Source organism: Habropoda laboriosa, unplaced genomic scaffold (assembly GCF_001263275.1).
Source record: "Habropoda laboriosa isolate 0110345459 unplaced genomic scaffold, ASM126327v1 scaffold64, whole genome shotgun sequence".
In the NCBI taxonomy this organism is placed as follows: Eukaryota; Metazoa; Arthropoda; class Insecta; order Hymenoptera; family Apidae; genus Habropoda; species Habropoda laboriosa.
Window position 1 is genome coordinate 1,544,005 of NW_017100183.1, and position 14,895 is coordinate 1,558,899.

The window sequence follows — 14,895 nt, forward strand, 5'->3', positions numbered from 1 at the left end:
TGAATGGAGGTATTAGACAAGGAAAGAACTAGTGTGCGACAAGGATAGAGAGCAAACGCTTCCTATTGGCTGACAAGCACCCAAGCTCCACCAATCACGGTCTAAACCAATTCGGTCGGTGAAAAATCATTAATAACTCATTAATTACGATGATTTTCTGAACTTTCAGAATTGAAGAATGAAGTGCGGATCTTCAGCAACTTTCTCATATAGTTTTTAGTACCCTAAACCCTTTCAGTAATTAGTTATTAACAATTTTAGTACGTGATGTCGGGAACGGTGCCGCACTCCGTCAAGTACCTTCACGGTTTTTCAATAATTTCAATGCTTGCTACTAAATTCTCGTGCAACTAGCTAAATGCATATGAAAGGCAACTCTCTTAGCTACATTCTCATATGATTTTTATTAATATATTCGGTTTAGTTTAAGAGTTATTAAGCATTCTTTAGGTGAGTATTACACGCGTCACTTCAAGCGTAACATAATTTTCGTTATTTCAATAGATATGCGTGATTAATTATGCACTTTGAAGCACGAGGAATGTAGAATGGTCTTTTATCTATATTCTCCAATAATTTTGGTAGTCGTAGGTGATGCGGTTTATTAGATATTAACAATTGTTTATAACATTTGACTACATTCGAGCACGATGAATAGGGGATTCTCCCCTATAATGTTTAATAACTCGCGAACTAGGCCGAATAAGTTGATAAAAATTATATGAGAATGTAGCTAAGGGAGTTGCCTTTCAGATACATCTGGTGACTTGCATGGGAATACATTAGAAAGCTATGGAATTATTGAAAAACCGTAAACGTATATAAACGTAAACGGTATCGTTCCAGACATCACGTACTAAAATTGTTAATAACTAATTATTGACAGGGTATAGGATACTAAAAACTATATGGGAAAGTAGTTAAAGGCCCGCACTACATTCTTCAATCATAAAAATTCACGAAATCATCGTAATTACTGAGTTATTAATGAAAAACCGTAAACGTATATAAACGTAAACGGTATCGTTCCCGACTTCCCGTACTAATATTATTAATAACTAATTATTGAAAGGGTGAATTGCAGTAAAAACTAGATGTGAAAGTAGCTAAAGGCCCGCACTACATTCTTCAATTCTAAAAATTCACGAAATCATCGTAATTACTGAGTTATTAATGAAAAACCGTAAACGTATATAAACGTAAACGGTATCGTTCCAGACATCACGTACTAAAATTGTTAATAACTAATTATTGACAGGGTATAGGACACTAGAAACTATATGGGAAAGTAGTTAAGGGCCCGCACTACATTCTTCAATCCTAAAAGTTCACAGAATCATCGTAATTATTGAGTTATTAATGAAAATGACGGAAAATATTTATGCTTGAATGCGACGAGTGTAGTAGTTATCCAAATAATATTTAATATCTCGCAAATTACGACGGATATGTTAACAAAAGTTGAAAGAGAAACTAGATAAAGGAATGTCCTTTCGAACGCATATATTAAAGTGCACAAATTATGTGTGGAAAGTTAGAAAATTAATGAAAAGCAGGAAGGATGCACGGTATCCCGTACTATATTTGCCGACAACCCGTACTACAATTGTTAATAACTAATTATTGAAAGGGTGTATTGCAGTAAAAACTATATGTGAAAGTAGCTAAAGGTTCACGCTACATTCTTCAATCCTAAAAGTTCACAGAATCATCCTAATTAATGAGTTATTAATGATTTTTCACCGGACCACGTGGCTGAGGTTCTGAGAGGCGGAGCATGGCGGCCCGCCAGCCAATAGGAAGCGTTTTCTCTCTATCCTTCTCGCACACTAGTGCTTTCCTTGTCTAATACCTCTGTTCACATTCTGTGTCCCGCGTAACGAGTAGTCAGTTCGTGGATCCAAACACAAGATGGCGTTACTCTGGATCTGCCAAATTTTCCATCCTTGTCTATCCCTATTGCTTTCCTTGTCTTACTCGTTGTGCTAGTGCTATCCTTATCTATCGCTGTTCCTTTCCTTGTCTAACTCGTTGTACTAGTGCTATCCTTATCTATCGCTGTTCCTTTCCTTGTCTTACTCGTTGTGCTAGTGCTATCCTTGTCTACACGCATTTATTTTCTTGTCTAATTCGTTTCTGTATTGCTAAATACCACGACGAGTTATTTTTCGTTGTGAGCTCGACTTCTGATGGTACGTCACCATCTTCCAATAAGAATTACGCAAAAATTAATCACACAATCTACCAAAAAATTCTACTTTAATTACTCAAATTTCCTACTACACACTGAAATGAAAAACAAATTGTTTAAATTACGAAGTTTTAATAACTTGCAGCTCAGAATCTTAGACGAGGTACAGGATAGACCTAATTTCTAATAAACAATTACGTTACTTTCTTATTTGTCATTTCGCATTGATATTTAATTCTACATAATTCCAAATACTGCTAACCATATCCTACGCCGAATCGGTAACGTTGGAAGCGACAGGAAAATGGTAGGAGGGTTCTAGAGCCCCCGTGACGCGGGACACAAAAATGCATTAGGTGATAGATCACTCGTCTGTGCTGTGATATTCAACGTGTATTTTAATGCAATCACGCGATATATTTTTATTTCCACATTCATTCAACTATTTTATCAATTATACTTAATACCTTTAGTATTTTATTTTTTCTTAAACGAGGAAGGTAAAGTAGAGGGGAATCTGTAATATTGACAGATATTTAACGATACAGACTTTACGTATTAACAAGTAATTATTCAGATTTCATTTATATTTGCACAGTACGTCCAAAATTCTGACCCTGCGTTATCAGTGTTAAGAAGTTTACGGTCCTGTCAAGTTATCATTCAATCTTAAACCTTAACGATACGTAAGTACATTACATATTTAAACCCTTCAACGGCCATAGCAGCATTAATTAAGTACTTGCGCGCGTTCACAGCCACGTTATCTGCTGAGCATCCAACAACTCTTACCGAGCTCTCGCATTAAGAACGGCGCACGTGTTCTTTCACCTCCTACAACATTTTCTTAAAAGATACGAATTTATCATTAGAGTTATTAATACTAGTATTATAATAAAACAACACACTTGTAATGAAAAAGGTGACTTTTCTACTGTGGTTACTTTTTAATTTTTAATTTTGCAAATGTTCCAAGTGTACGTTTGTTAATGTTAAATCTAAACAGTGATAAATCAGTATAAAAATTGAAAAGTGTGAAAAAGCGATAATTTACGGTAACAACAATGGTGTTGATCGGCGATATGAGTTCGATTTTCACCGTTGGCTGGATATCAGGACTTACCACGCTCTTAGTTACGAAGAACGATACAAAAGCGAGAAAATCTCGGCACATAATATATATATGTTTCGCAATGACTGTGTACGTAATCGCTGCTGCAGTTCTACTCTTTTACATATTAAAGTACAAAGACTCGGACTGGAAGGGTACCTTCACTACTGTCATGAGAGTTTTCTGTCTATACCTGTGTGTACCGACGGATGCTTTCTTGACGACTCTATGGAACTGGAAGATTAGCTCTGTTCTCTCTCGGTTACGTACCTTCGATCGAGTCACGAAATTTTCCCAACCCTCGAAAAGGAACAAGCTTCGAATTATCTGCCGTGTCACAGTAACCGTGAATTTTGTATACTCAGCAATTTCCGGGTACCTTACCTACAGGTGAGACTTTTAAAAACGATCGAAACGTTAATGTAGATTCGTTTCATCACCGTTGAAATAGTTCTATCGTTTTAATAAGTGAGAAACTGTCCTTGAACTTGACGCGAAGTTTTAATTTTATTCGAAAGTTTCTTAACTCGATTAATCCTGAAAATGAACCATCGTGAACGTTTGCGTTAGAGACGCGAATCTCATAAAGTTGTTGAAGAATTAAGACGAGTTGTGGGGGTGTTGTGTATTCGAGATAAGTCTTTAACTTGGGCGATGTTTGCGACGGCACAGTTGAGAAACGCGTATACATTAAAACTTTATCAAATAATTGGACATTTTTCTCTATTTCACACAGAGTCGAGGAGAAAATCCGAATTTTTCGTTCAGTAGCGTATTTCACAACATTGTACTCGATAAACACGCAGATTATAATATTCGTTTGCTTCGTGTACCTTATCCAAGAGAGATTTCGCCATCTCTGCTATATGCTGACGTTCCCTAAGGGTGAGTTTATTTCTAAAACACACAATGTTAATGTCCGTGAGTTTATTTATTCGCGATCGTTTCATGCATCGTTCCGTTGAATCTTCCTTTCGGCCGTGCCACACAGTCAGCCGGTCGTTTGGGATTTTATCTATTTTCCTTCCGTGGTGATGCACGGCCAAGGGAATCTTTGCCACTCTGCAAATCCGTGTTTTATTTTCATTCATTCGAAACACCATTTTGCTTATTATCGTTTCACCGTTTTCTCCGCCTTCCCACGGAGATTTCTACGTCTGCTAGGCCTCTTTTGTACCGAAATCGGAGATTTTCATCGATAGTAAACGTGGAAGAATTTCAGATTCCTATCGAAACAGTGTTGTGTAGTGAAATATGTCGTAAGTGACATGACTAACGAGTTGTTTGCACAAACACGTTTAGATAAATCGTATTTTCCCCTTTGCGTTCGATTTGTACGAATGATAAATTGAAAAAAACCGAAGAAAAATTTGAGGGGAAAACAGCGGGGAATCGAACCCACGACCCGAGGGGTGGTAAGCCGGGACCTTACGCGCTCAGCTAACGCGTCCTCTTAGTTCCACCTTTTTTATTATCCTTATTACGTTAGAGGACACTAGATCATATATGCCTTCACAAAACACTATGAAAGCAACCAATAAACTCATATTGTTAAGCAATAAAAGTAATTTGAGTGATTACAAACTCGTATACGCATATTTGAGGAAAATTCAAGTCACATTTTCATCGTTTTCTTTCACTGTTCGCAGAGGACAAATTAACAATATCCGCTCGATCCAACGGACACTACACGTTACAACAAATATGGTGGCTGCATTGTTCTCTGGTGAATGCGACCGAAATGATAAATTCCGTGTACGCGATCCAGTTGTTGTTCTGGGTATTAACCATGTCGATCAACGTGCTATCGAGAATGTATTCGTTGAACGTGCATAAATTGTCGGATTATGGGAATATCAGGGAAACGATGCTGGTTATTGCTTGCATATGGAATCTCTTGTTGATTACTAACATATGTCATACGACTGCGTATCAGGTATAGATCTCTTCACAAAATGAAGTACAGTTTGTCGGAAGCGAAGAATATTTGAATAAAAATTCACAGAAATAAGAAGGCGCTTACGAAGATATCGATCTAAATTATAAAATTCGACACGAATTCATTCTTTTTTCTAGGCTAATCGCGTCGGGGAGCTTCTTTTCACGCCGTACTCTTCAGCTTCCATGAAACAGGTATTTATACAGGTAAGCAGAGTTGAATTCGACGTTTTATGTGAAAAGACAAAAAAATACGGAATTTCAAGGAAGGTATACTTTATCGAAAAATTCATAAAGATCGATAACGATAAAGATTCACGCGACTTCTCTCCGTCGTTATTGTCTAATCATATCCTGCCTCTTTGTCCGGCAGGACGATTCATCGCCACCCGTTGTGCCGTGTCCCTAATGAACTGATATTCTTCTCTTTCGTTCGTTCCAGCTACTCCTTTACAGATATACACGCGTGTGTGTATACAGGGTGTCCCGTAAACCGTAGTAGATACTACTGTAAAGAAAGTGATTTCAGATCAAAAAAAATAACCGAAAAATATAGAATAAGAATGGCGAGAAATTTCTTGAAAAAAATTTCATTCCATATTTTCCATTTATTTCTTCATTTCGAATCGCCTCTTTCGCAAGATTTAAGGCTTTCACGGCCCGCAGCGTAATTATTATCGAGGCTTTCGCCTGTAAGCTGTGCCTTTATGGAAAAAGTATTCCGACGTTTCGTAAGAAATTGCAGATAACTTTATCAGCGTGTTTCGCGAACTGTTTCCTGTCTCCACGGAGACACAGCTTACACCCGGACGCCCCTTTCACGATTCTGTGTACCGTTAATTACGGGACACCTTGTACATCGATTCATCTTCGACGCGTATAATTACAGGAAAACCTAGAGGCAGCGTCGTATTTTCAGCTGAGAAAGGTGCATTTTGTCACCATCGCAGGCGTCATACGCGTCGATCTTCCGCTGTTGCTCTCGGTAAGATCCGCCGGCGAGTGGGATTTTTATGCGAATCGATGTGGGTGGGTTTTTTGTGGAAAAAACGAACGAGGGAGGATTGTTGACTAATTCTGACAAAGACGAATGTTTGTTCGAATGAATTTCATTCGTGGTTCACCTTTTCGATAATTTCGATCGATCTTTTCACAGATATTCTCTGCGTTGACGACGTACTTAGTGATCCTCGCTTAATCCACGCTTCTGTTTTAACGATAGTCTCGATCTGTCTAACGGAGCTTCGAGATGGAAGAATGAGACAGGTCATCTTGACTATTTCATTCTGTCGAAGAAAAATGAATAAAGAAAGAGATGTTCGAACGAAACGAGCGTGAAATGGGAAACAAAACGTTGATCCCGTGCGCTATCGATTGATCTTTGACATGAAACAGGAAAGCGCCGATAGAGGCGATTGGCTTGCCGTAACAGAATACGCGCGAAATTCGCCCCATCCTTTGTGAATACTCTACATATACCTACAGTATGTCCGTTTTAATTAACGTGATCACCTCTGGAAGTAGCAGAAACGTGAAATATTGGCTACAAGAATATGCAATAAAAAATATAGGGTTTCATTTACAAATTTAACTGTTCGAGGGATCTTCGCTGCAGAAACGAGGAAAAGAAATAAACAAACTCGTTTGAATAAAATTTATACGCTTTTTAGGCAACAATTGACCGAGCTTGCGCTATCAAAAAATAATTCAAACCAATACGACTGCAAAGAGTTAAATGCCACCTTCACAGGACTCTTCAAGACGAAATAATTATCGTCGCAATATATCTCTCTTGATACCATACAACTTTCATCTGAAACATTTCCTCGCATTTCTGATACTCGCAGAAATAATCACGCGTAGACGTTTAAATCTGTTTCAAGTATTGATCGATTGGATAAACAACGCGTAGTGTTAACAGTCTGTTTATTACAATAATAACAACAGTGCAAATATATGTGTTCTAGTTAATAAACAACGAATATCGAATAAAGATTAAGGCGTGAAATATATTACTGAATAAAACTGTATTATTATACAAACTTTGGCTGCGTAAATAGGCGACGGCACTAGACTGTTTTCTTTCTTCGAGTCCTCAGGCCAGCAATAAAGGGTGCGATAAAATTTAGATGAAAAGGTTTCCCCGTTTAACGTTAAATTCCAACAAAATCGGACGTACTGTATATTCACGCGTTGCCAAACCACGAAGACGATGCCGGACCCTTCGTTTCCTCCTCGATAGAGAATGCGAAGGGCAGCTCGGGAAGGAGAGTAATTTGTAATCTGTTTTAGGGGCGTCGCAGCATCTCCAGATCCTCGCGAAATCACATTTATCATTTACAGGATGAAGGAACGATTGAACGAAGAAAAGTTGCTATGACAGGTAGAAGAGAGGGTCGCAAATTCCTTCCGGTTCAATTATGTCTACCAGATACATACGTCGATTAACCAACCCGTCGTCCATCGATTTTCTCGTTAGCTCTTCGAAATGAAATAAAAACAGACATTTCCGATTACTCCCTTTTTCCCTCTGGCCTGTAATAATCTGTTTCGATAACTGTTTCCTATATAACGAAACCTAACTCGAGGAGGATAAACTGATTGAAACGAGATGAAACTTTGCACATCCATAATGCAATTTCAGACACTTGCCCAGGGGGCAGAGGGCGACTTTGGTTATGAAATCAAGACAAACTGTGCATTCGAGACACTCGGATAAGATGACTGATGAATAAACACTTTGGAAGTTGTTCGGTTAAGTTGACCGGAGGATCGTAAAAACCTGGTCGTTCAATACGAGACTTCAGTTAGCACAGTAACGCGTTAAAGTAGGCAAAGTTTGCTTATCGTCTGAGAACGAATCTCCACAGAAAAACCTGTTTCAGAAATCACATAACTGCGGCATATCGAGAATAACCGTTAACCCCTTAAAGTATGATTTCTTTTCTTACAATGCATCTTAGCGTCAGCCATTTTCTGTTCTAGTAATTGTATCAGGTAACAAAAGCTAATATATCATAAATTAATTACACTTAGTAATCCTCGGTGTTACAAATTCCAACGAAACATAGGATTACAATGAATTTTTCTTACAAATACAACTACTTTTCTCGCATCTTTGCCAGAATCTCTGCCACGAGAGTCCGACGCGTTGCTATATGTTAAGGGGCTAAAGATCGAGATACAGAGACTAATCGTTGAAAAAGTATGAACGAGGAGAGAAAAAGGCGTGCAACGACGGTTCCATTGGTCTCCACGAGCGTTCGCTCTATCGTCCGTCAAGCGTTATGGATCGCGGGATCAAGTCAGATCGACACTTTTTCAGATCTCCTACGCGGAGAAGAGTAAGACGGTGTACAGGAAGCAGAGGGTATACAGGGAGGATCAGAGAGGTGAAACTGGCACGCAGGCGCGTTTGAAGGAACGTGCGCGATCGGTGTCCACGTCTATAATGCTTTCAAGAGCTCCGGCGGGAGCTGCGATTCTTCCTTTCAGTTTATCGTGCTCCCGCTTCCGAAACTTCTCGCGCGCATTATTCTCTCGTCGCGGCAGAGAAAAGCCAGTTCGACTGTGAGTTTCGATCGCGCGCCTCGTTGAAAATCGACACGGGACCGATAGTGTAATCGAGTTAGTTACTCGAGGAGAAACTGCTTAAACTTACCGCTGATAAATCATGCAGTTAGTCGAGTATAATACGGAGAATGCGGAAGATACGAGAAATTGTGGTTCGATGTTCTGTCGCGTTGATTGTACCGAGTGATTGGAAATAAATGATACAATCAGTGTTCGAAAAAAGTACTCTACTTTGTACTTGTGGGCAGGTGACTAACGCAATTCGTTACAATTTCAAAGAGTAAATGTTCGAAGGAAACGCAGCGGAAATATCAAAGATACACGTGTAACTTTTGACAGGCAATTCTAACGGTGTCTCGTTTAATGCAAACGTAGCTTAAGCCTGTATCTACGTGTGTGTAACACGCGCAGAAGGTATTTGTACGAAAGGAGACAGAGTAGACTGTTTGTGCTGCAGCAAGGATTCCAAATAACGGAATGCAACTCGTTCGTTTCGGCAAACTCTAACGAAAGTCTCGACACTTGGGCGCGTTTTCTACGCGAATACGAATTTCGATCTCGACGCAGAGCAACGTTAGTCTACTTATTTATGAAAATGCGACGTCCTATCTTGGTGAAATTTGCAGAAATGTTCGTTTCCATCTGGCTCGGTTGAACGTGGTAAAATAGTTCGCGTATCGATATATTTGCGATACAAGCCGATACATAAATACATAGATACGAGGTGACGTCCGAGCGATGAGTGCTGTTGCTGACAGCTCGAACCGTGTAAGAGTGGGAGGAGCAACGGGGGTGAAAAAATAACGGCCGACGTTTCGCACACTCATCCTCTTTCGTTAACGAGAAATTGATCCCATCGTGAAATTGCCTCTCTATTTATCGACCATTCTCCCGATGTGATTCAACATTTTGCGAAATAAATTGACCAGAAGCGATTGAAACGCCGTGTCCCGCCCTACAGCCAACTTTATTTTAACAAGCCTTCTTTACGCGATCGCTAGATTAAGGGGCGAGGATATTTTCCGGTGAAATCTCGCGATTATCAGTTCTTTCTCGCGTTTAATCTTGTACGATATTTTCCAAACTAAAGAAGGTGTCTTCGAATTGACTTTCTGAATATTCAACACCCTTCGCGTACAATTTAACCGCTACTCTGCATGCGATACGCGTATCAATCAAAGCTACGTACAACTTAAACAAGGAATAAGATCTTAATCCTGCTCGACTCGTGAAACGTTCAATTCTACTTGCGATTTTTCGAGTGGTTAGACCACGTTTCTATGACGACGTCGATGTCGGAGAATCGGTGAAATGGAATAGCGGAATAACGAGAAGGAAAAAAGGGACGAACTGTTCGGTGACAGTGGTCCTCGAGCTATAAATTTCGATTAACGCGTGTGTAGTAAAACAGTCTCTCCCCCTTGTGTCCGCGTTAATCGAGTTTACTCGAAGGAAAGAGCGATAGAAGAAGTGGCTGGTGACACGAGCCGAGAACATTACCTATTTAGCTTCTAGTGACAATTAATCTATCGATCGTTGGGCCACGCTTCCTTCTTGATCCGTAACGAGCAGCCGGAAGTTACACGCTGTTTCTCTATGCTTGTTCTAAGGGAAAAATCGATAATTTTTGCGTGTTCACGTGGAACGCACGAGATTACGCTGTGAAGATTGATAAGGTTAGAGGAATATAGTGGAGTCATGACGACCACAGTGTACAACGATTCGAGGATGACGTCGACGACGACGTCGTCGTCGCAAGGGTTCAATGGCTCGTACAACAGTACGGCGATGCCCTCGAACGAAAGCTTCAGAATGGACATCACCGGGGACATACTTTGGTACGTCTACGACAAGTTCCACAGCGAGACCAATTACTTGTTGATCATCTTGTATGTGCCTGTTATGGCACTGGCCGTCACTGCCAACGTCCTCGTGATCGCGGTCGTTTTCAAGTATCACTACATGCGCAGGTAACGTATGTTTTCTTTTCTTCGCTGTGAATTTAATAAAAGCGTCGGCTATTTACCGTTTTGGTACAATGTTAAGTAAGAAAGGTTAATGTATCATAGATTAACGATATTTTGCAATCTTCGGTTTAATAACTGAAACGGAAAATTGGAACTGAAATTAATTTTTCTTACTTACTCTTATTCTCCGATGAGAGTGAAGAAAGTGTTGCTGGTTTGACAAATCCTACGAATTTTTTTCCCAATCCAACGGCCGTAAGACTAAAACGTAAGCGACGGTCCTTGGCCGAATCCAGACGGAATCGTAAGGTAAAAGCTAGCGACTCTCCAACGTTTACTTTTCTGACAAAAGATAGTCGCACTATCCACGCGCATCCTAATATTCAGAGCGACACTCGTTCCTTACACTTTTATGACTATGCATGTTTAACTCCCGGGTTGAAAACTCTCGTGATGTGGATTCTGGTTCTTGAATCCGAGGAGTATCGGGAGTACTGAGAGTACCGAGAGTTAAAGAATTAGAGTATTGAGAGTACCGAGAGTTAAAGAACTAGAGCACTGAGAGCCCTGAGAGTTAAAGAATTAGAGTACTGAGAGTTAAGGAATTAGAATATTAAAAGTCCCGGGAGTTAAAGAATTAGAGTCTTGAGAGTACCGAGAGTTAAAGAATTAGATTATCGAGAGTACCGAGAGTTAAGGAATTAGAGTATTGAGAGTACCGAGAGTTAAAGAACTAGAATACCGAGAGTCCTGAGAGTTAAAGAATTAGAGTATTGAGAGTACCGAGAGTCCTGAGAGTTAAAGAATTAAAATATTGAGAGTACCGAGAGTTAAGGAATTAGAGTATCGAGAGTACCGAGAGTTAAAAAATTAGAGTCTTTAGAGTCCCGAGAGTTAAAGAATTAGAGTACAGAGAGTTAAGGAATTAGAATATTAAAAGTCCCAGGAGTTAAAGAATTAGAGTCTTGAGAGTCCCGAGAGTTAAAGAGAGTACCGAGAGTCAAAGAATTAGAGTCACAGAGATAAAATAGAGACACTGTACTTATTATTATCCAGTCTCGAGTTTTAAATAACCGTCTGTAACCTAACATTCCTACAATTGTAACAAGTATCTAGATTTTCCATCGAACACCTTCAAACTGGATAGAATCTGTGTGCAAATGGCGCCAGGTGGTTAGAGAATCCTCGAGGGCCAAACGCGATAAGACAGCAGCAAGTGTCTTCGGAGTAATTTACACATCCCAGAGGATGATCGTCGAGGTATTATTCTCGTAGCGGATTAAGCGAGATTCGACTAAATTACACAGCCGACTATTCGATTGAAACGGTCTGTCACGATCACCGACTTACCATCAGGATATTGCTTTTGAGACAACAGAAGATCGACCCCGATCGAGTTAATTATAACTTTGGGCGAGGTTCGTTCAGGCAAATTGCCCTCGAAAGATCAAGGTTAATGCAACACTACGATGGCGTTGCCCTTTTCGAGTCTGTTTCACTCAACAGATCGATCGAAGGACAAAAAACAAAACAGAGCAAAGAGTGAAGGAGAGAATGCAAAAACTGTCTGAACATGTGAAACAAACGTCACCGAGTTTCATTTATCTCGGTTTCCGGCTGCTCAACGCGTCCACGACGATTCTTCTGCATCCTTTCTCTAGATCCCATGGAGAACGCATTTCCTCGACCCAGTTTCACCAACCAACTCAAGAAGATCTTATCTTCTCGCAAGACGAACAAACAAAGACTGTCAATTACAACGCGTACATTATTAATACACTACACGGATGTATTTACAATCGAAGACGTAGATTGGATACGCGTAACGAGTACGAACAGAGCATAGCCGCGTCTACTGAATGCAAATAATATGCGTACATCGGGCTGACTAAACAACGCCGCGTAAATTGGATTTAACGGTAGAAAGTACCTGGTGAAATACACAGAAGAGTTACGCGGTTTTCGCGCGTGACATTTCCTACGTAAAGGAATACAGGTGACGAATAAATGAAACATTACGAGTCTTGGATAGTTACCTAACCGAGTGATCCAATCGTCGGGAGTTTAATAATCGCGGCAGAGAGAAGAATGTATCTACCTTGAACGTTGTAAGGTGCGAAGTATAGAAGGAAAGCATAGGCGTGTGCTTATTTCTGCCAGCAGCGAAACTTCGTGCAAATAAGCGATCGGTTCGCACTCGTGATACATGAACAAACGTCACGGTTCGCATGCCGCTTCGCGTTTATTTATCGAGCAAAAATGATTGCCCTCTCTCTCTCTCTCTCTTTTTCTGGGCCATGTAGTCAGAAGCTCGAGGAACGCGAACACGAATCTTGACGTTAACCAACGACGATCGAGCGTTGCAATGATAACAATAACCCTAACGTTCCTCCCGCGACTTCCTTCCAACTTTCCATTCTTCGACGTGCAGCGCGAATTATGTCAATCTTCCCTTGCTCGAGATCAGCACGAAATCACGACAACGGTAAGATAAAGGGCGGGAGAGAGGAGGGAGATCCTTCGATGGCGCGCGAGGAGGATGTGATTTACGGAGGATCCGAGAGAGTCGATAAAAGCTGTGCTTTCGATAGAGATTCCAATATTTCTCCGAGCATTAACAAATGTCAATGGTACAGAACGAACGCTGAGAGTTTAATACCTCGGTACTTTTCGTTTCCAGCGTTACAAATTATTTCGTGGTGAACCTGTCCGTGGCGGACCTCTTGGTGACTACGATTTGCATGCCCGTGGCTGTCAGCCAGGCGGTCTCGATCGTGTGGATCCACGGTGAAGTGATGTGCAAGCTTTCTTCCTACTTACAGGGTAATTCTAATCAAATTGGCCATTTTCGAAGAATTTTCCTCCTAGCGAAGTGTCGGACATAAAATTTCACGACTCTTTGAAAAATACCGTTTCGAGTTAAACGACGTTGTTGTTGCGATCTTTTTTTTCCTACGTAAGGTTGAATCACGTAAAAATGGTTATTCATCCCAAGTTGCCACTTTAACCGGATAAAACGGTTCTCCAAAGATCCCCTCTATAATATCGTGCGTGATACTTTTCGGTACGCGCGCCTGTTTCTGCTGTTATTCGCGAAAATGCGACGGGCCATGAATGAAAGAGAAATATAACTGCCACGAATTGCCCGCGAATATAACGTATGCCCTTAAGCAGTGAGAGGCCGAGAGATAGAGTCACTCTGGCTTATACATAAAAGATCCTTCGTTTGTGTGTGTGCGCGTTGCTGCATATGCACGTCTACACATGTGTACGTACAGCCACGTTCCCGTTGGTCCGATGCTTTTTCGAGCGATACACGACCCTGCCCGTGGGGATGCAGTTTTACTTTTTCCCCTTTATACGTCGCGACCTTCCCACCCACGTCCAACTGATACTCTGTCGGACCGAATAAAGTCTAAATGTCTTATTAAAGGCGAGCAGCGCCCGCGATGGGCACCGACAGTCACTTAAAAAAAGATACCGATCACACTTTCCGCGTACACATCCTTTCGTAAGTATCGGACCACTTATCGAACGTGAAACTGAAAATATGAAGAAGAAATGTCATTTAACCCCTTTACCACGGAACACCTTAACCCTTTGCGGTCCTATTGCCGAGTGAGAAATTTTTATCTTCGGTTATCGCTCGACGATGAATTATAAATTATAGAAAATAACGAACCATTTTTTCGTGTATTGATATTCTACTGAAAGTTGATATTTTGTAACATAACGTTATGCTGAAATATTGAAATAAAGGCGAATTGCGCGATACTAACGGGAAGAAGATCGGTGAAGTAAAAGGGTTAATCAGAAGTATGACTTAGCTTTGATTTGAACAGAGGCTTTTTTCATTTTTGAATTAAAATCGAATCAGTGTCCTAATTGTACGACCTCGCTAGATTTCTTCCACCGACTATACCTCGATAAACCCAAAGTGTTTTCCGTAGGTGTTGCAGTCGCGGCCTCGGTTTTCACCATCACGGCGATGAGCATCGACAGATACCTGGCGATAAGGAGTCCTATAGCGTTTCGTCGAGTGTTCAATCGCAAAAGCACGGTTATCGTGATCGTGGCTCTCTGGCTGGTCGCTCTAATCATCTTCGCTCCTCTTT

The 14,895-nt window shown here is 40.6% G+C and overlaps 1 protein-coding gene across 1 annotated transcript in view; it reads left to right on the plus strand.

The window, feature by feature from the left end:
• The first annotated feature begins 3,384 nt into the window (after positions 1-3,384).
• LOC108579146 overlaps positions 3,385-14,895 on the plus strand; it is a 16,165-nt gene continuing 4,654 nt past the window's right edge. Inside the window, exons 1-8 of the mRNA XM_017942597.1 lie at positions 3,385-3,692; positions 4,039-4,187; positions 4,952-5,238; positions 5,379-5,447; positions 6,130-6,238; positions 10,573-10,783; positions 13,461-13,603; positions 14,731-14,895. The exon at positions 14,731-14,895 is cut by the window's right edge and continues 6 nt beyond it. Coding sequence (XP_017798086.1) covers positions 3,385-3,692; positions 4,039-4,187; positions 4,952-5,238; positions 5,379-5,447; positions 6,130-6,238; positions 10,573-10,783; positions 13,461-13,603; positions 14,731-14,895 — 1,441 coding nt within the window. The remainder of the gene's footprint in view (positions 3,693-4,038; positions 4,188-4,951; positions 5,239-5,378; positions 5,448-6,129; positions 6,239-10,572; positions 10,784-13,460; positions 13,604-14,730) is intronic.